Source organism: Lutra lutra, chromosome 4 (assembly GCF_902655055.1).
Source record: "Lutra lutra chromosome 4, mLutLut1.2, whole genome shotgun sequence".
In the NCBI taxonomy this organism is placed as follows: Eukaryota; Metazoa; Chordata; class Mammalia; order Carnivora; family Mustelidae; genus Lutra; species Lutra lutra.
Genome location: NC_062281.1, coordinates 62,601,831 through 62,625,789, shown reverse-complemented (window position 1 = coordinate 62,625,789; position 23,959 = coordinate 62,601,831). Strand labels below are relative to the sequence as shown.

Sequence of the window (23,959 nt, the reverse complement as noted above, 5' to 3'; positions counted from 1 at the left end):
AAGTATGAGAGATATGTGGGAGCTACAGGAGGGTTTGAACAGAGGAATCAGGCAGGAATTCCCTGAACATATTGACTCCTCCTCCACTTCAAACTCATCTGCATTAATTCCCATCCCGTCATTCCTGATGTTTTTGTGGGAAAGTGATTCTTTTCTAAGGCGATCCACTTCTGTTTTGAATTTAAGCCATTGCTGTCCCAGCAGGGACCTCCCTGCATCAATTATCACCATTTCTCTATACCTTTAACCCCTACCTCTATAAAATTTGTGTTGGCAGCCAAAACCGCCCTGACCTTCTAAATGTCATCCTCAACCCTAGGTCCCGCTTTCTAATGGACTACCCGCTCTTCTCTTTTACCACTTACGTGCTTGAAAGACATTTTTCTCCTCCCTTATTGGTGAAATCATCCATTTATTCAGTGCACTTTATGAACACATGTATCTGCTAGGAAATGTATTGAAGACAACAGATATGGGGCATATGGGCAAGTGGGCATGAGGGAGAGTAAAGCACCACCCACTGAAACTGCTGTAGGCTAAATCCACTGATGTTTCTCATTTAGATTTTATTTTGACGTAACTTGCCACTGCAGAAAAGTTGCAAAGATAGCAGAAAAACTTCCCAGATATCCTTAACCACAATCCTCTAAATGCTAACATCTTAGTATATTAGCTTTATTCTCTATTCTCTTTTTCCCTATAGATGTGTATATGCATACCCATGTACTCTTTTTGGAACTGCAGCTAAGATGTCCCTTTACAATTACTAGTAAGAACAAGGAATGCCTTTACTATAGGTTTCAGTATCAGGAAAAAATAGCGAAGCAGTACTATTATCTAGAGATACTTAAATTTACCTCTTTCAGTATGTGACTTTAAACTTGCACTTCGAAATTACTACTTTTTAAACATAAGACTGTTACACAAATACACTGTGAAACATTTTGAAAAAAGGCAAAAGGAATAAAATTCAAATTATATTCCATCATCCAGAGAAAGCCACCATTAATTTTTATACATATACACAAAGACACATAGGCATACACATAAATGTTTGAAAACCCATAGGTTATACTGAGCATATTACTCTTTGTAACCTGCTTTTCACTTAATATAGTTAACATTTGCTTATGCCATTTAATTTTTTCCAAGCTATTTTTAATAGCTGTATACCAATCTATCCTACAGACAACATTTCCGTGAAACTCTTCCTGCCTTCACTCCCAACTCAACTCTCCTCCTTCTTGAAAAACTAAAACCCATGTTTTAATTTTATGCCCTGCCTCTCTCTATTCGTTTTTCCTGGATTCTGTCTTCAACTGTGCTGCATGTAGCCCACTACCTTCAACTCCCCGCACACTTCCAAAATTTCCATTCCAGATCATTCCTGAGCTTCAACACCTTCAGGTGGATGTTACCTCCCCTTCAACATGCATTTCCCTCTCAGTCATGCTCCTCTTGCATTCCATCACCTTAACCTGTCTCTCTGCCTCACATACCCCTGTAACTCATTGGTTACTATGCCATAAATTAAGGTGTATTTGCAATTGAGGTGTATTTGCAATACACCTTAATCCACCATCTTTCCATAACACTGCCAGCACCTTATGTCAGGTCTTCATGATTTCTTGCCCAAACTAAAACGAAGATACTGTACCTGATCCCTCTATTTCTGTTCTCTAGCCCCCTCCCTCACTGCTATGGTCAGGATTCTGTATGTGAATTGATCATGCAACTCCTTTCCTCTAACGCCTCCCACTGTACTCAGGATACAATGCAAACATCATGTGGGACACAATGCCTCTTAGACTCTACCTGACCCTGTCCGGCATGCCATCACCACTCACGCTGTGCACACCTGGAATGCTGAACCACTGGCAATTCCAAATTCCATGCCTCTGTGTCCTGGTCTCCTCCCATGGAATGTTCTATCTGTCCAACTTCTCCTTCCCCAGGTTTATGTATGCTTTATTCCTACTCCTATTTGAATGCTGAGAGCAGGCATCTCCTCCAGGAAATCTTTCCTGATCTCCCGTCCCAACCCAGTCTCTGTTGGGTCCCTTCCTGGGGGACCCCTTCTTGGGGATCCCTGGCCTTCCCTCTGGAAAGAGCAAACCATAATATGATGGTCTGGTCATTTATTCACCCTACTGAGCCCCCAAACCAGGGCCATTCTCATATACCTATTCATCTGTAATAGCAGCAAGCACATTCTCTGGCATAAGTCAAATTCTAGTAAGTTATTTATAAAAGAACTCATGGGTATAACACCCTTTTGTTATTTCCTTATTGTTTCCATCTGGTATCACTAGTATAAAAAGTTAGGCATTCGTATTTCATGTTATATAATATGTATAATTCCTTTTACGTTGTGGTGTGTATTAAATAAGAGACCCTGAGAGCTGGAGTAAGTCAATTACAAACTTTTGTAAAGTATAGCATTTCCATTCAAGAGGTTTGATAAACACAGCAGAGGATAAGAAAAAAAGGTTAAAAATTTTAAGAATTACATATGATAAAAAATATTTTTTTTTATTGAAATAGTCCAAGCTGGGGGTGCCTGGGTGGCTCAGTGGGTTAAGGCCTCTGCCTTCAGCTCAGGTCATGATCCCAGGGTCCTGGGATCGAGCCCCACATCAGGCTCTCCGCTCCTCGGGGAGCCTGCTTTCTCCTCTATCTCTGCCCGCCTCTCTTGTCCTTGTGATCTCTGTCTCTCAAATAAATAAATAAAATCTTTAAAAAAAAAAAAAAAGAAATAGTCCAAGCTGGGTAATTTGGCAAATATATAATCACAACCTCACCATTACTTTATTACCACAATGACTTTCTTATCAGTAATTTCATTAGCAAAGATACAAAACTTGGGTGTTTTGTTTGTTGGAGGCAAACTTTGTTATTGTGAAAGAGATAAAAATGAAAAGACTGAAAGCTGCTTTATAAAGTTTAATATAGATTAATAGTTGACATGACAGTTACTTAGGAGGATGGTTTCATTAAATCTGCTTAAAGAGTTAGCAGAAGCCAAATTTTGCCTACCTAAACCTACGTAATTGGTAAAAATCATACAAATGAGGGAAAAAGGGCAGAGTCATTAACATAATAAAGATAATTTAGTAGAAAGAAATATGAAAAACAAAACTCCTTTTGATTTATCTCCTTTATAGGATATCAACATTTTCAGCAATACTTTGTAACATTGGATAAAAACAAGAGAATTGCAGGTACAGGACTCTGAGTAAAGCTATTTACAATTTTATGCTACATACACACGTTATACACATATACATATACACATAGAGATATACTTGCATATATAAACTAAGAAAAACTATGTTTTGAATTAATGTGAAAAATCTAATATTTATTCCTTACCTGAACCTGAGAAATTGTCTAAAGACCCGTCTGCTGTTGTTGAAACTATTTCACTGCTGCTCATTGGCTCTGTTTTAACTACAAAAATAAACAACATATATGATATATCCAATTAATAGTTATTTGTAGAGGCATGGTAGAGAAGTTATATTCAAAAGAGTTACAAGAAAATCATTTTAAAAACTAGTCTTTCAATATTTGAATGTAATTCAGATTAATACTTACAGAATTTTTTTAAAAACATACACATTAACTATTTAATACCCTAAGGAAACAACCCATTATAACAAGCTATCCTTTGAAAGAAACACTTAAAAGTAATTAAACTCATTACGTTACATATTAATTGAATTGCTTATTTACAAATAATTTATCTCTTAAAATTTACATGATGAGATGTGAGAGTGTTTCCTTGGTTATGTAGCCATTTAGCCAAACAGAGCCCAAAGGGTAGAATAAAAAGACTTGGAGTAGGAAATAATGCTGGTAGGTTTTCACCATGATTAAGGACAGGCACAGGCACAGACATGTATGTGTGTGTGCACACCCACACACTCATACATGCACACAAACACACACTCTCTTGGTTATCCAATATGGCTAAAGAACAGAGTGCTCAGTTTAATGGGTAATTATTACCACTCAGGCAAACCTGGTGCCAACATGTCAATATCTGATGTACACTTAGTACAAAACCACACTAAGTGTAAATGAGGCAGAAATTAACTTTTTCATTCCAAAATGAAACAAGCAGCAGATAGTTTGTGGAAAACATTTTGATCTTTAGTAAATTGCTTTGTGGCTATACAATAAAAAATTTAGATTTATGTTGCAGGTTTATGATAGCAACCCAACCCATTGATATAGTGATGATATTATTGACCCTATTAAGCAATAAGCCAGACCACAGAACATTTGCCTTTTCCCTAGATTTAGTTTTGTCTTGTTTTAATGAAGAGATAGCATTATTGCTTCCTTAGAAACAACTAGTGATGTGCTATCATTGGAATCTGTGGCCCACTTTGTAGACATTATACATTCCCACTAACGGGGTTTCAGAAAAAAATGCAGTAATACCTCAGAGGCTACTTAAAATCAGTAACATGTTTTCCAAAACAAGGTCCTAGACACCAAGAGAATATTTGGGGTGGATTCTCATGAGGTACGTACATTCTGAAATGGGAAAGAATGATGGAGAAAATGCAGCTTTTTCCTTCTCTCAACATTGCCAATCTCTTACAAACATCAAGCAAAGAACATTCACCCTCCTTGACCCGTGAATCTTCTACTAATGCATAATGAGTTTTCAAATAGACATTATAAATAGTTGCAGCAGATAGTCACTTCCAAAAAATTAATTATTTAGACTGCTTCTAAACAAAGTTGAAAAATAAAGCCAGTGAGCCTACTGGGAATCACTCCAACTGATTGTTTTAATGGAGACCAAACAATAGTGTAACTGTTGTTAAAAGTCTTAGTTGATGCTAATAAATTCTGACATAAGCCTGTGTTTCCCTTTTCTCTTCACACCTCCAGGCAATCGAATGACCTTGCTCTTCAAAATCATTACACTGCCATAGATTGTGGAAAGCAGGTCCTCTCGTGAACAGCTCCAAACTATCCTACCCAGTTATCCACATCCTATCTACCCTTCCTGAAAGAACTCATACAGTGCCCTGTACCTATAAGGCAATAGCTCTATTTTACACTCTGTACTAGTCAGATTACCACAGGGATCTGAACTCAGAATTGAATACCATATACCGATCAAAGATGAGAACCAGACCCAAGGAGAAGAGGTCATATAAAGTGCCTACTATTGTCAGACTACAGACATTATGATTAATTCTTTTAAATAATTCTCCAAGTAGGTCTCAGAGCACAACTCACAAACTCCTTAGTTGGTTGGGTACTGCCTTCTTGTTTCACATGCAAAAATGGAAACTAAAGGTATTAGGAAAATTGCCCAACATCACAAGTGGCAGAAATAGAAACTGATTTTGGATGTTTTCAAATCCAAGGTTTGAAGAAATAACAATACTTAGCACTGCCCAATAATAAGCACTATTCTACAGCAGAGCAAGGAAACTGAGGCACAGTGCCACACGCTGTGGATGTAGAAGGAAGTAAAACCCCAGCAGTCCATACCCTCCTCTAGAGTGTTAACACTTCCAGGCTAGTGCACTCAAAGGAAGATCTCAAGTAGAAGCTCCACGTCTACTTGCCTGAGAAAATGGTGAAGAAGAAATTTTCTAGTTGTACAAGATGTTAGCCCAGGTTACTTCTAAGTCTTTGCCAAATCTCAGATCTATGATTCTGTAGATTGGACTATAAAATTACTTGGTGAAAGCTTGACTATGCCAAAACCACTCCTACTCTTGTACTCCAAAGACTTACCCTAGCTATTCTCCATATTATTAGCTTGATCAAATATAGCTTCCAGTCCCAGGAGACATATTCAATTATACTTGAAATTCCATTAAAAATAGGAAGGAAAGAAAGAGGATACTTTTGCTTTTAGGCCCCAAGTACATTGACTTTTGCCATTGTTCAAATATACCTATCTATTCTCTAAGGAATAAAGAAGATTCCATTTCCTAATGAATCCAATTTTTTAAAAGGCTCTGTTGAAGAGGATACACATAAAATAACTACCAGGATATTCATGATTTTTATCAGGTACTGGAATTGAATACTTTGATCACCAGGGACCTGATGCTAAAGAGCCTGGAGATTTATTGTGATGTAAAAATAGTTTGACTGAAAGCCAGATGAAAAGGGACCACTTCCCCTGTTGTTGCCAAGCATACACCCACCAGAAAGTAAAAAAGACAAGACTAATCTCCAGCCACCAAACTACCAATCCTCACAAGCACTATCACTTTTATAAATATAGATGATGTCATAGAGCACCTCTCCAAGGCTTGAGTTTAAAACACCACATCCTGAACTTTTTTTTCCCCAGTCTTAGAATTCAAGGTACTGTTATATCTGAGAACAATGATCCCATCTAAGCCACCCATCTGAAAAGGAAAATCTATGAAGCATCTATTCTCTTCTAAATAACTATACGTTTCTAAGGGTCCTTGGTTGGCTCAGTTAGCAGCCGACTCTTGGTTTCAGTTCAGGTCATGATCTCAGAGTCCTGGGATCAAGCCCCAAGTCAGGCTTAACACTCAGCAATCTGTTGAGGATTCTCTCCTCTCCCTCTGACCCTCCAAACATCTGTGCACACACTCTTCTTTCGCGTGTTCTAAAATAAGTAATAAATCTTTAAAAATAACAAATAAATAAGTACACAATTCTTTTATCTCTACTGTACTTTTCTCTCATTGCAAGATTTCAGTCTATTAGAAAACAGAACTTTATTCTCTTCTGCCTTCACTCAAGAGTCTCTCTTTACCATTCCAAGTCTTCAATCTTCCATATGATACTTCAAGCACCTACTCATCTCTAAAAAATATTCAGAAACTCTCCTTTACCTCTTCAGTCTCCACAACCCCCACCCCAGCTCTTTTGCTCAGCCATGTACTGTAGGCCCACACTATACAGGGTAACCTGCTACTCTCCAGGGGTGCCACAAACTCCCATCCATCTACGCCTTGGAGCCTTGGTTCCAGAGTCAAAGACTCCAGTTATCTGCTGTATGCCTTTATAAAAGTTATTTGATCTCCAACCTTAATTATCTCACTTACAAAATTTTTTAAATGATAACTAGATTATAAGAATGCAGGAAGGATTCATAAAAATGTATACCAGTACCCGGTATAAAGTAGGAGCGGAAACTGTATTTATCATCATCATTAGTAGTGGCAGGATTCTGCTACACTGAATGCCTTTCTCCTGGGGAGTAGTACCAGGGAGCAATAGCAAATACAGATTGTTAAAGCACCAGCTTCAGAATTATCAACTGAGTTTCAATCTAGCTTTGCTATTCACAGTACAAACCTGGAAAAGTTACTCAATTTCTGTGTGTCTCACCTTCCTCATCTGTTAAGTGGGGGTAACCTACTCATGCAAGTATAAGAAAAAGAGAAATGCTTAGAAATCACGGAGCACTGTCCAGTGGTTTACAAATCATTAACCCAGTACAAAGCCCTACTTATATAGTCATTGTATCATTAATTAAGAGAAATCAAAGTTTTATGAGATGGAATCTACTATAAACTTTAAAGTTAAGCTTATCCTTTGGAAAGTAAATTAAAAAGATAAAGTCAAGCGACTTACCTAAGATCCAACATGAGGCCATTTTACTCAGGATGGCCATAATCAAATCAAGATAACTTGAATGTAATATAAGAATGTAGAATTAATTGTGATTATATAAGAAAACTTACACGGTAATCCCCCTTCCTCTGCAGAGGCTATGTTCCAAGTCCCCCAGTAGATGCCAAAAGCTTGGATAGCACCAAATCTTACACATATTATGCTTTTTCCTATAAGTATGAACTTATGATAAGTTTAATTTATAAATTAGGCACAGTAAGATTAACAATAGAAAAATTATACTATAATAAAAGTTATGTGAATATGGTCTCTCAGAATATTTTATTTTACTGAACTCACCCTCCTTCTGATGATTGCAAGATGATCAAATGCCTACAGGATGAGGTGAAGTGAGGAAAAGGACGTAGGCATGAGACATAGTGTTAGGCCATTAGTGACCTTCTGATGATAGGTTAGAAGGATTGTCTACTTCTAGACAATAGTTGGTAGAACCAAGGAAAGCAAACTGCATAAGGGAGTACTACTGTACTTTCATCACTACAATCTGTGTAGACAGTATCTGAAGAAACAGGCTAGCAGGAGGATCATGATGTACATGGCAATGGACATCGAGGTTTCCGGAAGAAAACATGGGCTTCTCTCTCTAGTACTATTTAGGGGGATATACTGTAACTGGCTCATGGAAAAGAAAAGTTGGTATTCCGTGACCAAGAATTTAAGTGGAGACATCTATCAGACCATTGGAGCTTGGTGACATTGCTATCAAGATCATCCAACGAACCCATTACAGCATGATTCTGTGCTCGTCAAGCAAATTCTGGTTATACTTTGAATGTTGTAGCTATATAAATAGTCTCCAGAAAGACGATGGGTTGATTAGAGGACTCACATGTTAAATCCATTTGGTTAATTTTTTACCATAAATTAAGAGTGCAGTTAAAGGGAGTTCACTACCAAAGGATAGCTTTGCCTGCTGGAGTAGGAGGCAGCCTTTGTGTTATGAAGAATCTGCCAAGGATTACACAGTGAAGACATGGTCCCAGGTGAGCAGCAGATCCTCCCCCAGCAATATCTAAGCTAATTCTGTAACCTTTTTTTTTTTCACACTGTAATAGCATAGCTTATCTTCGCTTGGCATACACTTGGTCTTCCTTTCTATTTTGTTTCCCATTATAATGATCGAGAGCATCAAAAACGCAGTTCATTACACCTCTACTAACCTCTGACTCCTTCATCTCTTATATTTTAAGGAGACTGGCCTTCATTCCCTTTTGGTTATTAAATGATTCAGCGACACCACTGCCTACAATTGTATGACCTCCAAGAAACGCCTTCTTTTACTTCTTGCATTCGCTCACTTATACTGGAGTTGCTCCTCAGAACATTGTGTCTTTCCAACTTCACTGGCCCTGTCTGCAACCCGAGCTTCCACCTTAGAGTCCCGGATCATCTTGTTTTTTCCAGGCATCTCTGTTGCCAGCTCTAATCCTAGCATTGGCAAGCCCTTGCTGTTTACTCTTCAACTGCTATTCTGGATGGTTGAGCATGGGAGAGGAGGCCACGATGTGCACGCTGACCAAATTTGTTAAATTTATGCTTTCTATGTTCTTGTGAGACATCTTGTTACTCGACAATCTCCCTTTTACATTTTTTGCGCCTGAGACAGTTTCTGTGGAGTCTTTTCCACTTTCCTCAAGCCTCAATCCTCACCTCATTCCCTATTCTCTTTAGTGCAACTATCTTATAAAGAATGTTGAAGCTACATTAAATCTTTCAGTGATCTTCCTGCAACATCTCCCAGTTTCCTACTGGTTAATCTCAATGGAGGTTTCCTTTCCTGTAAGAGGATCTGACCTCTTAAACCTTTATTCTTAGTGCCACTGCCATATTCTCCTTTGCAACAAAACTTCATTATTTGATCTCCCAGAATCCTCAATAATTCCATCTCAAGAGGCTACTTCCCTTCTACTGACAAAGACAGGTCTGAGGTATCACCTTGTGCCTCTCAGAATGGCTAGAATCAAAGACAAATAACAAGTATTGGCAAGGATATAGAGAAAAAGGAACCCTCATGCACTGTTTGTAGGGATGTAAATTGGTGTAGCCACTGTGGAAAACAGTGTGGGCGTTCCTCAAAAAGTTAAAAATAGAACTACCATATGGTCCAGTAATTCCACATGTGGGTATTTATGCAAAGGAAACAAAAACACTAATTTGAAAAGATATATGGTACCCTTATGATTATTGCAGCATTATTATAATAGTCAAGATATGGAAGCAACCCAGTGTCCATGGATAGATGATATACAGGAGGTGTGATATGTGTGTATAGAGACATATATATACATGTGTACATACATACATATCTAACATATACACATATTTACTCATGCGCAGGTTCTTGTAAAGTTTCTCTTTTACAGGACACATGGGATTACATTGTTCTGAACAAAGTAGTCTCTGGAGAAGACACATTAACATGAAATAGCGTCTACCATTGGAATTCTGTTTATTAAAAGAGGGCCCTGCTTGGAGCCTTCAAAAGAGAGGTAAATTACATGGATTTGAATAATAATGCATGGGGCACAACCGCTCTAAGGCAAATATTAGCTACTGCTATAAATAAGCCTTAAAGAACCCTTTTAAAAGCTATACTGCATAAGACTATGCTGTATAGATAATATAAACATGTGGGACAACACACACACACATTACTCAGCCGTTTAAAAAAAAAAAAAGCGGGACAACACACACACACATTACTCAGCCGTTTAAAAAAAAAAAAAAAAAAAAGCTGAGATCTTGCCATTTGTGACGACATGGATGGACCCAGAGTATTATGCTAAGTGAAATAAGTCAGACATAGAAAGACAAATACCATAGGATTTCACTTATATGTGGAATCTAAAAAGCAAAACAAGGAACAAACAAACAAAAAGCTGAAACAGAGCTGTAAATGCAGAGAACAAACTAGGCTGCCAGAGGGGAGGGAGGCAGGGGCAGGTGCAAAACGAATGAAGGTGATTAGGTAATAAATGCTTCCCGTTGTGAAATAAATGAGTCAAATCAATAAAAAGCCCAGCACAGGGAATACAGTCAATGGTACTGTAATCATGCTCTATGGTGACAGATGGTAGCAACACAGTGTGGTGAGCATAGCGTAACATGGAGACTTGTCAAATCACTATGTTGTACACCTGAAACCACTGTAACATTTTGTGTCATGTATACGCTAATTTAAAGAACAGGTTCCCTAAATTTTAAGTCTTCCTTCAACCATGATACTTTTCGCCCTTCTTTCATCACCGAGTTTCCTAAAAATTGCCTTGAAATCTAGAACATCTTTCTTTAGTCTTTTCCATCATCCCTTTATAGCTGCTATTTTACTAAAAAGGACTTTCCTAATTGACCACATCATACTTTTCCCAGTTCTGGTTTTCCTTAATTCTTTACAGAATGGGCCTTCCTCTGATTCTCTTATCATTGACCAATACAACACGGCGACATTTCCCCCCACCCGCTTAGATCTATCTCCTTCCCTGGAGTTTTCTTCCCTCTGCTTATTCTGTGGTTTTTTAATTCTATGCTATTCTTACCTGTCTGAATGTTTCTCTAGTCCTTCCTTGCCAGAGGTTTAAAAAATCATCTTTAGGGGCACCTGGGTGGCTCAGTTGTTTAAAGCCTCTGCATTCGCTCGGGTTGTGGGATCGAGCTCCGCATAGGGCTCCCTGCTCCGCGGGGAGCCTGCCCCCCCCCCCCCGCCTGCCTCTCTGCCTGCTTGTGATCTCTGTCAAATAAATAAAATCTTGGGGCGCCTGGGTGGCTCAGTGGGTTAAGCCGCTGCCTCGGCTCAGGTCATGATCCCAGGTCCTGGGTTCGAGCCCCGCATCGGGCTTTCTGCTCAGCAGGGAGCCTGCTTCCTCCTCTCTCTCTGCCTGCCTCTCTGCCTACTTGTGATTTCTCTCTGTCAAATAACTAAATAAAAAAAAAAAATCTAAAAAAAAAATAAATAAATAAATAAAATCTTAAAAAAAAAATCATCTTTACGTGAGGACTCCCAAATTTCTATCAATCAGCGCATCTTTTCACAGGAATCAATCCCCACATCCCACTTACACAAGGCTCTTGCCTGGATCGGTGTGGAACTCAACTTACTCAAACATAAAATCTTCATTTTATTCCTCTGTAATGGTCATTGTCACTTAGACGGAAAGTTTCCTTTTCGCCCCAATGTTCTCCCAGATCCCCTCTCCTCACACCCTACTCCCAGGTCTACAATTTCTACCACTATAATCTTTCCCAACCATCTTTTTTCTAACTTCACAGCCACTATCCCAATTACATTATATCTCTTCTCTTGTAAAAGTTGGCAATTGGCCGTTCTACTTTAAGCAGATGCCGATCTCTCTCCATAGCTTAGATTTGAGTGAGTCACTCGTTGCTCTGAGGTTTTCAGCTCTCCATGTTCTCCTGAATTAAGCTATCAAGTTACAATCCCTTGACCATGTTTAAAGCCCCCTTATACACTGTAACACCAAGATGGTTTTTTGCTTTTTTGCTTTACTTCCTATTTGTGTAATAACTAGTAACTTACAAGAACACAAAAGTACTACAAAATACATGGTCACATCTAATTGTCCTAACTTTTCTTTGTGAAACTATTATCCCATTTTGCAGATCATGAAACATGACTGTATATATTCAATATTTAAACCAAACTGGCCTACTGAGATGCTTAATACAACCCCAAACCCATGGTTTTGCTAGTACCTTTCTCTTTAACAAAATTTCCATCTGACTAAATCCCACAGTTTCTTCAAGGTTCAAAGTTGCAACTGCTTTGCTAAGTCTTGCTTAATCTACTACTCGGGACTGATTTTCCTTTTCTTGAGGTACTAAATCTGAGTTTGTACCTCCTTTAGAAAATACATCCTATTCTACCTCATTTTACATTTCAGTCTTATCCATTTTAATACATTATAAATTTCTTTACGGTAGGAACTACTTCATTTTATATCCCTACGGAACTTAGCAAAACACCTGACACATAGTTGAAACTCAATATTCATTGAGAGAATAAGTAAAGGTAAAATGTACAACTGACTTACATCTGACTTTATACTGCTAGGCACATTGCACAGAGCAATTAACAATAATACTATATATGCTCAAAAGTAAGATGACATTTTATTCCTCCCAAATTATCATCAGCAATTTATGTGCAGGTTCTTGTAAAGCCTCTCTCCTAAGACACATTGTTACATTATGTTGAATAAAATAATGGAGAAGACACATTAACGTAAAATAGTGTCTACCATTGGAATATTTATTTGTTGAAAGAGGAACGGGCCTGGATCCTTCAAAAGTGAGGTAAATTACATGGCTTTAATGATAATGCATGGGAAGGGCGCTGGGGTGGCTCAGTTGGTTAGGCGGCTGCCTTCAGCTCAGGTCACAATCCCAGGGTCCTGGGATCAAGTCCCGGATCAGGCTCCTGGCTCAGCGGGGAGCCTGCTTCTCCTTTTCCCTCTGCCTGCTGCTCTGCCTACTTGTGCTCTCTATCTCTGTCAAATAAATAATAAAATCTTTAAAAAATATAATAATAATGCATGGGGCATAACCATTCAAAGGCAATATTAGCTACTGCTAATATACAGACCTTAAAAAGAACTTTTAAAAGCTACGCTGCACAAGACTATGTTGTTTAGATAACAAATATAAACTTGTGGGACAAAATAAAAACATAACCACCATAATATTATGTTACTGTTTGGATTCAATGACAATATCACTCATGGATTTAATGAGTACTCCATTCTCAAACCCTGAGGCAGAAGTGCAAATGTAGGTTTTTTGAAAATTGTGTCAAATGATGGAAGTGGCATCAAGGGGATACCAAACGCCTACGGAAGAGAATGAATAAAATGAAGAATGAATAAAATGATACATGAAATAAGAAAGTGGAAAACAGCAATATTCCTAAATTTATACATTTTATGTGATACTTTTTAAGACATAGTATTAATTAATAAATATTGTAAGCAGCCACTTAACCATTTTGTATCTAAAAATGTGTATGTCCATGAAGCAAGTGTGTTGCTTTGGTAGTTCCCATTAGAAAACGAGGCATTCCTTAATAAGTGCTTGTTGGCCCTGGCGTAGGATTATTATCCCTCCAAAATTTTATAGTTCGAGCCACCCATGCTCTTTTGCCTCAAAGAGGGTAGAAACATATCAGTTTTTCAAAATGACACACCTTATACAACCCTATGAAAAACCAAGCAACATGTAGAGACTACAGATAGAACCAGAGTGTATACAGGGCCCGTAAGAACGGTCAGTCAATTTCAGAACCTGTTATTCAAAGAAGTGTAGCACGTGTAGTCTACTGGAGCAGCACCGTGCAATGGCTTCTGCAGAGTTGACCCTTTTTAGTAAAAGAAATGCCGCATGGTAAATGATGATGGCTCCTTTGAAAGGTCTCTTGAGACTTCACTTTCCTTTTCTGAGACTCTCCTCTTTGCCACTCGAGCTCAGATCCCTGACCCATAAAATCTGGGCAGAGGACATGAGCCTCTGTAGGACTGTTCACCTCTCCCCCATTCCAGGCTTTCCTTGAAATTGCTGCAGATTAATACCTAAAACACTTTCACCCTATCAAGCCCTTGCTCAAAGTATTGCATGGCTTCTCTACTGGCTCCAGGATGAAGTCCAAATTCCTCAGCCTAATATTCAGAGTCCTCCACAGTTTGGCTCCAGCTGGTCCTTCCACTCTTATCTACTATCAATTCCTTCTTTAGCTAAACTAGTCTCCTCACAGTCTCCCAAACTATCCTACCTTTGTTCAGATTGGTCCCTCATTTCCAATGCATTCCATCTCTTCTCACCTATTCAAATTCTACCCATTTCCCAACACTCAGCTCAGATTCCATCTTCTTCTTGAAGCCTGGCCAGACCTCAGCAAGCTGAAGAGCTCTTTTCCAAACTCTGAGAGCACTTTTGTTTGGAACAGTGGCTTCTAACCTTCTTGAGAATGAAGCCCTCTTTCTAACACCGAAATATTTCGGTACACGAATAACAGACTACTTTTAATCTGCTGATAGAGAAATCACATAATGACAAAAAACCTACTGTGAATTTTCAGACATGAGAACGTGTATTTTAATGAAGATAACAGAATGTCCCCCTGTGAAAAAGAGTTAAACATACATGTGGCCTGTTAATTTCCTCATCCTACAGACAAAGCTTTTTACACAAAAGCATTTGCAGAACTCAATACTAGCTCTACAGCTCCCAGGGATCTCTCAGCCACACATGGAAAATTCCACCTTCATAACTCAACTGACATTAAGTGGGAGCTTTGAATTTGGTCTCAATTTTCAAAAAGTCTTGCCTCCCCCAACCAGACTGTGACTTCCTTAAGGCAGCAGTCGTGTCATATACTTTTTTGTATTACTGCTAGATTCTGGAATAGTTCTTTGTACAAAAATAAGACAAAACAAACAAAACAATAAATATTGTTTTTTTGTTAATGTTTTCCTCCTAAGATATGTTAAGTATTGTAGGTTCACTTTTTTCAGCAATATTTTATTATAACATTTTCATACATATAGAAAAGTTAAGGGGTACCTGGGTGCTTAGTCAGCTAAGCATCTGTCCCAGGATCCCAAAATCCAGCCCCATGTCCTCCTCCTCCCTGCTGGGCAGGAAGTCTGCTTCTCCCTATCCCCCTGCTCTTGTTCTCTCGCTCACCTCACTCTATCAAATAAATAAGAAAAATCTTAAAAAAAAAAAAGTATATTGTGAATAGCCATAAACCAACCACCTAAATCTCATAATTAACATTACCATATTTACTTTTCCCTAACTACTTCTTACAAAACCAACTTATTTTTACGCATTTCAAAATAAGTTGCATAAACATATATAGTCCCTCAATACTTCACCATTTACATAATCAACTAGAGTTCATGTATGTTTCTGATTCTTCTTTCTGTTAATTAAGATGTATACATAACTCAATATACAAACTTTAAATGTGTCATGTAATGACTTTTAACAGATACCTAGTTTTGATTTCAAAGTGGGATCTAACTATTTTGATATAACTAGTTTGTTATAATAATGGAAGCATGACCCAATAGCATGAAAAGGTTGCTCTAATATTAAAAATTAAGGTAGTAATATTCTCATTTTATGACATAGGCGATATTTAACTAGAATTTTAGAACGGAAAAGGAATAATTTAAATAGAAGTTTATGTTTATTGAGCACCTACTATAATGTTGAGCATTGTGTTAAGTATTTTATAAGCAGTAGTTCTTTGGTTCCTCATGGTGAATTTATGAAATATTTATTACAACAGTCACATTTTAAAAGATGAGGAAACTGAAGCTTAAAGGTATCTAAACACTAGCCTAAGGTCACAAAGCTAGTGTCAAATTTTTTTTTTTTTTGATTGCCATCTTCCATGAAAACTTTAAAAAGTGAAAACTCAACATTTTCTAACTAGGGCTTTAACATCCTTAATCATTGCTCTGATGGAATCTGAACAATCAGCAAACCGAACAGCCATAGGAAAAGTCCCAGAATACCAGGGCACTGAATAAAACTGTATCAGTGTATGTTGCAAATTAGTGGATGGTAAAATAAACTAGTGTATGAAGATTGGAAGCAGATGAGCTGGCTCGGACTCAGAACCTCAATCATATCAATCTGGAAAAATGGTTTACTTGCCTAAAACATAATCAACCTACCAAATTTACATCTCAGATCATGCTTTCCCCCCATGTTTTCCCATTCTTCACCAATTTGCAGGAGTACCCAGTACCCTACCCTTATTATGTATTAACTGAGCAAGTACTTGCTGAGCAGCCCAGGTACTCAGGGTACCTGTAACAGCTGTTAGACAGTGTGAAGGATCTCAGAGGAAGAGAAAATATCCCCCCTTCCATGGAGACACAGTAGCCAGTCCCAGCAGATTTTTAAAATATAATATTTCTAACTACTTAATAACAGCTTCTGTTTTTTGAGTGTGTAGTAGATGCTAGGAAGTATGCTTAGTATTTTATTTTACTTTTTATTTTTTTCTTTTAAGACTTATTTGAGAGAGAAAAAGAACAGGAGGAGGACAGGGAGGGAGAAGAGAGAATCTTCAGCCAGACTCCCTGCGGAGCACTGAGCTCAATGCAGGGCTCTATCCCAGATCATGACCTGAGCTGAAACCAACAGTCAGACGCTCCACTCACCGCATCACCCAGGCACCCACAATGCTCAGGATCTTAAATAGACACTGCCATAATACGACGATAACACTGCAACCTCCATTTCATAATGGAGAAATAACAAGGTTCAGAGATCATAGAGGATGATGATCCTGGTAATAATAATAATAACCAATGACTATTAATCACTTCCTAGGAGTCACATTGTTTTCAAAGTGCTTTATACCAATTCATGTAACCATCTTTGCAACCCTACAGATAGGTGCTATTTTTATCTTCATTTTACAGACCAGGAAGCAGAGGCAGAGGAGTTAAGTAATCATTCAGCACCACACTAGCTAACTGGTGTATGGCAGAGCCCCTCTCAAAACCCACATGTTACATTGTTAGTAAATAGCTAACCTGCAATTTTTTTTTTAGCCAGGATTAGTCTGACTGCAAAATCCACATTCTCCCCATCATGCAATACTGCCTTTCTATATTTTTAATATTATGCCTTCTCCACTTTAAGGCAAACATCAGATGTAAATTTGTACTGAAATAACGTCTACAGTACATGATTTCAGACATGATTCTGTACAGTACATGATTCTGTACAGTACATGATTTCAGACAAAATTGTCCTCATAGCTTTTCACCTGGAATCTTTTCTCACCACCCACCATCCCTTGAATACAGCTGCAGAGGACCACTGGAGTCAATTTTTGAAACACAGACTCTACCATCTCACTCTCCTGGTTGTGAGCCTCTAGGTTGTTCAGCTCCCATGGGATTGAATCCAAACCCCTGAACCTCGTACATAAGGCCTTTCCTCATCTGCTTTGGGCCACTCTCTTAGCCCTGTTGTTTTTGATTCTGCACATGTCCCTCTCCAAACATCTCACACACACACACACACACACACACACACACACACACACACACACACAATACCCCCGAGATTAGGGTTATCTTTGCCACAGCTCTGCAATTCATGTTCTTTCTTCCTTTCTGGCTTGACACCCAGTGTTTTTCCACTTCTTTTTCAAGATCCAATTTAAGTATTACCTGTGTGCAGAAACCATCCTCGATCACCCCAGTCATAATTAGGTCCCCACTTCTCCGCATAATATAGCCCTTGTTATAAAGTATAGTGGTCATCTGATTATAGGTCTGCAAATCACAGTAGACCATAAACTTCTCCTTGGCAATTTGATATCCGGTAAATTTCTAGACACAAATCACCACGTATTCCTTGAATGAATGAACAATGCAATGCTGAATATACAGTGTGATACATATTCTATTTTTATAGATACATACATGCAGATTTTCTCACTATAGTATGTCCATATCCTTATTCTTGAAATTTTTCATCTTTTAGAATGTTCACCTCCAATCATGACTCCTTACCACCTTGTAAGGATACTAACCCTAAGTGTACTAACCACCTGATCTTTATATAATTCAGTCATTTCTTGGCCTGTGGGGAAGGAAGTTGCTTCATTATTCCTAAATACTATGACGTCCAATAGGAGTAGTTTCCATGAGTAAGTGAATTAAGTAGTACAGGTCAGAGGCAAGTCAGTTATGTAGATCAAGTTCAAACTCAGCAGCCACGTTGACTGTGGATGTCTGGGAGGATGACCTATATAACGATAATAGAAATTGGTCTGTGAAGTCATCCTTTTCAAAATTTTAATAACAGGCTTTAGATACTCACTGGATCTGTTCGTGCCTTTAAATAAAATGAATGGTTCTCTTCTCTTGTAATCACTTGCCTGCATTATTTGCTTCATCATCTGGGGCATTCATTCAACAAATATTTGTTGACTGCTTAATCACTGCCAGGACTTCCGCTAGACGCTGAGGACACAGCAGTGAACAGGTCTATCCTTGCCTTTAGGGAACCTAGAGACTCTACTATGCAAAACACATACAAACAGATGTTGCCCTTCCTTCACTGAAGCATATGCTTAGACAGGGTAACATAAAAATTTCTTAAGGCAGATAAATTATGTCAGTAAGAACCAAGTTATTTGGCTATGGGGTTATCCACGTTTAGAGTGTAAAGAAGGTAGGTTTTGAAATCATTCTCACATGAGAATCTCTTCTCCAGAAGTTACTATGCTGTGTAATCTCTTTTAAAATGAGGTACATAAAATGCAAATAAAATATGGTATGCAGAGTGTAGAACGATGTGCTCCATAAACAGTAAGAACTTAGTCGATCATTTCAGTCCTTAGCTTGTTAATGAGTATTCTTTCCACTCACAATTGCCCTGAACAGTAACAGAGGCAATGATAAAATAGGTAAGCATTTTAGATTTTGATTCATTGTATCTAAAAGAAAAGTTTCCAATTTACCTTAAAGAGTGTACAGAAACATAGCACCTTGGGATGTGTTTAGTAGAGTTCATCTACCTTTTTTTGGTATAATGAGATATTGTAGGCATGAAGTGAAACTTAAAAAGCCAGCCAAACCAACAAATTACTATAAACATAACAAGATTTCACTTGTAAAAGGGGTCCTAAAACTTAACAGAAGTCCTCAGCACAAATCCTTGATTATTTAGCAGTCGCTGAAGACAGCAATGTGTCAGATAACTTTGCCTACCCAAAGAATGGAAAATTTGTAGTTATGTATTTTTCCTATTGTATTGTATATTTGGAGCCAAAAATGGAAAATGAGTCACTCTTGGACTTTACTCCAAGTCAGCAAAGTGGACACACAGAGACACACCTCTTTATCTCTATACAGCTCACTCCTGGGTGTCCTTGGCCATCGTAACAAATTAGGAATTACTTAAGGCAAAGAACCGATGAGTGAAGGATTAAGAATTAGCCAAATACTAGCACTCACTAAAGTTTCACACAACTCCCTGGAGGGAACCAGAAATGCTTCCCAGAAGACAGGACGTTCTAAAGGAGATAGAGATTTCTGATCATACCAAACTTCTGGCCCAGCCAGGGAAGGGAGGTCAGAGAAATGGGATTCTCTGAACTAATAGGCATTGGGAGTTAGGTGTAGATGGTTTCCAGAGAGCCATGAGTTTATCTAGAAGCCTGGCTCTGGCTCTCCAGACACTGTGAGCCTAGTTTCAGGCAATAAGCACTGGCGTTCCTATTCTTACTACGAAAGCTATTTATAATAAATTCTAGTATATCTGCCCACCTGCAAGGCCCTACGCATACCCACCACCCCTTTATCCTCGGAATTCACTTCCTACACCTCCCGTTCGTTTCCCTCCACCCACACTGTCTGCACAGCAACTTGCCGCTCCTAGACAACAGCACGCATGCTCCCAAACCCTGGCTTTGGGAACTGCTGTTTCTATGGGGCCCCCAAAAAATGCTACTGAAGCTGCTTCTCTGAGTTCTACTTGGGCTATACAACTTGGTTCTCTAAGTCAAGGGAAATGTGACCAAATTTATCACCCACCCACCCAAACTTTCTGACATAGAAAATTGTGACCCTGAGCAGTAGCCAAACTAGAACTGCTTTTTTAAATTTCACAGTAACACTGCTCCAATCCAAATGTGCATATAATAATGACTATTATAATGAAAAGCAGAGAGGACTTCCCATCTCTGTGTTGATCCCAGAGAAGTCTAACAGAGAGAGATTGCTGATGGAATTATAATTAAGTCTAAGGCTTTGAAAACTAGTAAGAGACATCCCTTAAAACTCAACCTATTGATACAATATTTATGCACGGGTGACACCAGGAAGAAATCTCATACTCTCATGCACGTGAGAATTTAAAGACCAGAGTATAACTGCCCTGGGACGTGTCCTCATAATGAAGCATTTCATCATCAAAACCTCTGCCAGTAGGTCCTTTTACAGCTCTGGTGTTTGCTAGGGAATGGTCTTCTCCAGTTACGAAGGCATCCATGTGGCAGTGAAGGCACCAGTGTTTAGTATAAAGTATCAGAAAAGATATTGGTTAGGTGATGGGAATCACATTTCTCTCCAAAGATGAATACGTGATTTATTTTTTTAAAGATTTTATTTGAGAGAGACAGAACACAAGTGGGAGGAAAGGGACAGAAGGAGAAGCAGACCCCCCCACCGAGTGGGAAGCCTGACATGGGGCTCAAACCCAGGACCCTGGGATCATAACCCAAGCTAAAGGCAGACGCTTAACTGACTGAGCCACCCAGGTGCCCCAAATATGGTGATTTTAACAACGATTTTTTTTTTAAAGATTTTTTTATTTATTTGACAGAGAGAGATCACAAGTAGACGGAGAGGAAGGCAGAGAGAGAGAGAGAGAGGGAAGCAGGCTTCTTGCTGAGCAGAGAGCCCGATGTGGGACTCGATCCCAGGACCCTGAGATCATGACCTGAGCCGAAGGCAGCGGCCTAACCCACTGAGCCACCCAGGCGCCCCAAAATATGGTGATTTTAAAACCCAGGGTCTGTACTCAGAACTTGATTCAAATACTAAATCAGATATCAGTGGTGCCAATTACAAAGTCTGTGCCTTTAAACTTGGCATTTAAGTTTCTAAGACTCAATTTTCATGTGTAAAAAAACAGCAATAGTACTGTTGAACTGCCTATTTTCTAGACATGGTATGGGAGTTAATATATACAGAGCACTCAGTAAATTCCAAGTGTGCTCCTGGTTTTACTTATCCTCCTCACAGCCAGCCTGGGATAAGTTCTGCTATTATCCCCATTTTACAGATGAGGAGACTGACTCTAATGGAAGCTAACACAGCTAGTAAATCGAGGAGCTGGGATTCAGATCCAGCCTCTTAACCATTATGCTGGTAGATCAGGAATTTTCTGACGATTAATGAAATAAATCATGGAGAATGGTCAGCATTATGACTAACAGTAAGTTATTTATAAACAGTAGCCATTATTATTAATTAGTAACAGGCATGTGGAAACTCTTCTTATACACAATATATAGGCAAATATCGAATCCAAAAAATATTTCCTTTATCCTTTCATGGCCTTTGCTTAAGAACAATTTATAAGAGACCAATTATGTGGCTACAGGCAAACTTAAAAGATGTCAGTTAGAAATCCTTTTACTCACAATGTCCTCTAATCTTCCAGAAAGTAAATCATGTGCAGAATGTAAACAATAATAAAATTAGATTATCATGTTTCTATTGACAACAGAATATTTGACCACAAATATACAAATATAGCCTTTAAAAAGCAGCCTCAAACCATAATTTTATACACATTCACTCCAGTTTATATATTTCTTGTAAATAAGGTTTTCTCAAAAATACTCTAGTTGGATATAACTATATTTTACTAAATTCACATTACAGTGAGAAAAACAAATCCAGATAATTTGTTAGTGTCCTAAGCTTTGTAGAAATGATAAAACTTTAAAATAGCTTCTGATAATATAAATTTGTAAAATTGAATTAACCTATCATCTTAAAATATGCAATACAAAATTAATTTTAAAACGCAGAAAATTTAGCCACCTAATTCAAGATTGTATCTCTTATCATCTTGGAAATCTGATATACCAATCCAAAATTACTATTTGAATTACCATCAGAATTCCTGAAACCCTATTTGTAGTGAAGATTCCAACTACATCTGGTTTTATGTCACTTAAATGCAAATTCATCTGCTGGAAGACAAGTTTAAGCTTCTTTCTGAGTTTGGATCTAAATTTACAATAGAGAAAACACAGAATTAGAGCTCTTAGTTCCATTTGCTCACACCTCTTTTTTGCCCTCTCCTACTCCTCATCCCCAGACAACCAAAAACAAACACTCAAACTAGCATATATGAACTGACCATCTTAGGCTCCCATAGACATAAGACAACCAGAAAAAAAACAAAGATGGAAGAATCATTTGCTTTTCAAACAAGGCCTTAATCAGGTACGTAAATAAAAATCCTTTCACTGCTATAACACGGAGTCCTTCCGTAGGAAGGTTTCCCAACTACTTCTCACACTTACACAACACAGACATCAACACACAGACTCTACCGAACAGAGGCTTGAACATAAATCCACACATTAGAAATCCTCTCAGATTCAGCGCTTTAATATGGATATAGGGAAGCAACACCAACAAGAACCGTAGGTCTTAAATATTATGATTTTACAATCTCTCTAATAAGAAGTTTCTATTCTTCCCTGTCTTGGAAGACTAACTACCTCCCCTCAAAATAGGCAAAATGGTTAAAAGAAAGCCACAATTGCTGTTTTCATAACTACCCATTAGTCTCCTCCAAAGCAAGCCTTAAGTGTTTAATAGTAGCTAAAATATTTATTAATGCATTTGGAAACCTATCACTTTTACCAGTGCTTTTTTCTTTGCAACGCAAACATTCATGCATGCTACTATTTTGTATTTTTACCTATCTATGCTTTCTATCTCAAAGAATTTATAAAGTGTGTGAAAGCAACAGTTAACTACAATAACGATTCACAGAGAGGTTGGACTAGAATATAAAACACGAGTGGCTGAAATTTTTGAAATATGAAACATTCAAACAACTATTCTAACTGAAGAACATTTCCTCTAGGAAATAAAAAAGCACAGTATTGGAGACTGGAGCTCAGGGTCTTTCTGTCTTTATCCCTTAGATGAACCATGAAAATAGGCACTAGTCTGTGAATACTGAACCTACAAACATTGAGTCTTATGATAATTTGGCAGCCGTCTTAAGAAGAAACTTAATATTCTCCGCCTCTCCATTCCATTCCCTTCTTGTTTGTTCTTCAGATGAAGTTATGGTTTTTGATACAGGAGATTTTCATGTTTCTTAGCCTCATTATAGGGACAAGTGGTGGCAGGAAGTAAAAAAATGGCTGAGAGAGAGAGAAGACAACCTATAGAAACGTGGGCAAAGCCAACAACTGTGTAAACTAAATGGAAGTTTTGTTGACCTCGTTAAAGCAGCTCATCTCAACGAAGCTGAAGTAGAGTCAACTAAATATAAATCATGGCCAGGAGCCTGGGTGGCTCAGTGGGTTAAGCCTCTGCCCTTGGCTCAGGTCATGATCTCAGGGTCCTGCGATCGAGGCCCGCACCGGGTTCTCTGCTCAGCAGGGAGCCTGCTTTCTCCTCTTTCTCTCTGCCCGCCCCCCTGCCTACTTGTGATCTGTCAAATAAATAAAATCTTTTAAAAAATATATAAATCATGGCATAGGTCGCTAGAG

The 23,959-nt window shown here is 38.3% G+C and overlaps 1 protein-coding gene across 13 annotated transcripts in view; it reads right to left on the bottom strand.

The window, feature by feature from the left end:
* Positions 1–23,959, bottom strand: part of EYA1 (EYA transcriptional coactivator and phosphatase 1) — a 361,580-nt gene that overhangs the window by 142,214 nt on the left and 195,407 nt on the right. For 10 of the 13 annotated variants that reach the window (XM_047727622.1, XM_047727623.1, XM_047727635.1 and 7 more), the window contains one exon: positions 3,373–3,450. In XM_047727622.1, the coding sequence (XP_047583578.1) occupies positions 3,373–3,450 (78 nt within the window). Of the gene's footprint in view, positions 1–3,372; positions 3,470–7,134; positions 7,225–23,959 lie in introns of those variants that run through there. The other 3 variants (XM_047727631.1, XM_047727632.1, XM_047727633.1) reach the window with 2 other exon arrangements.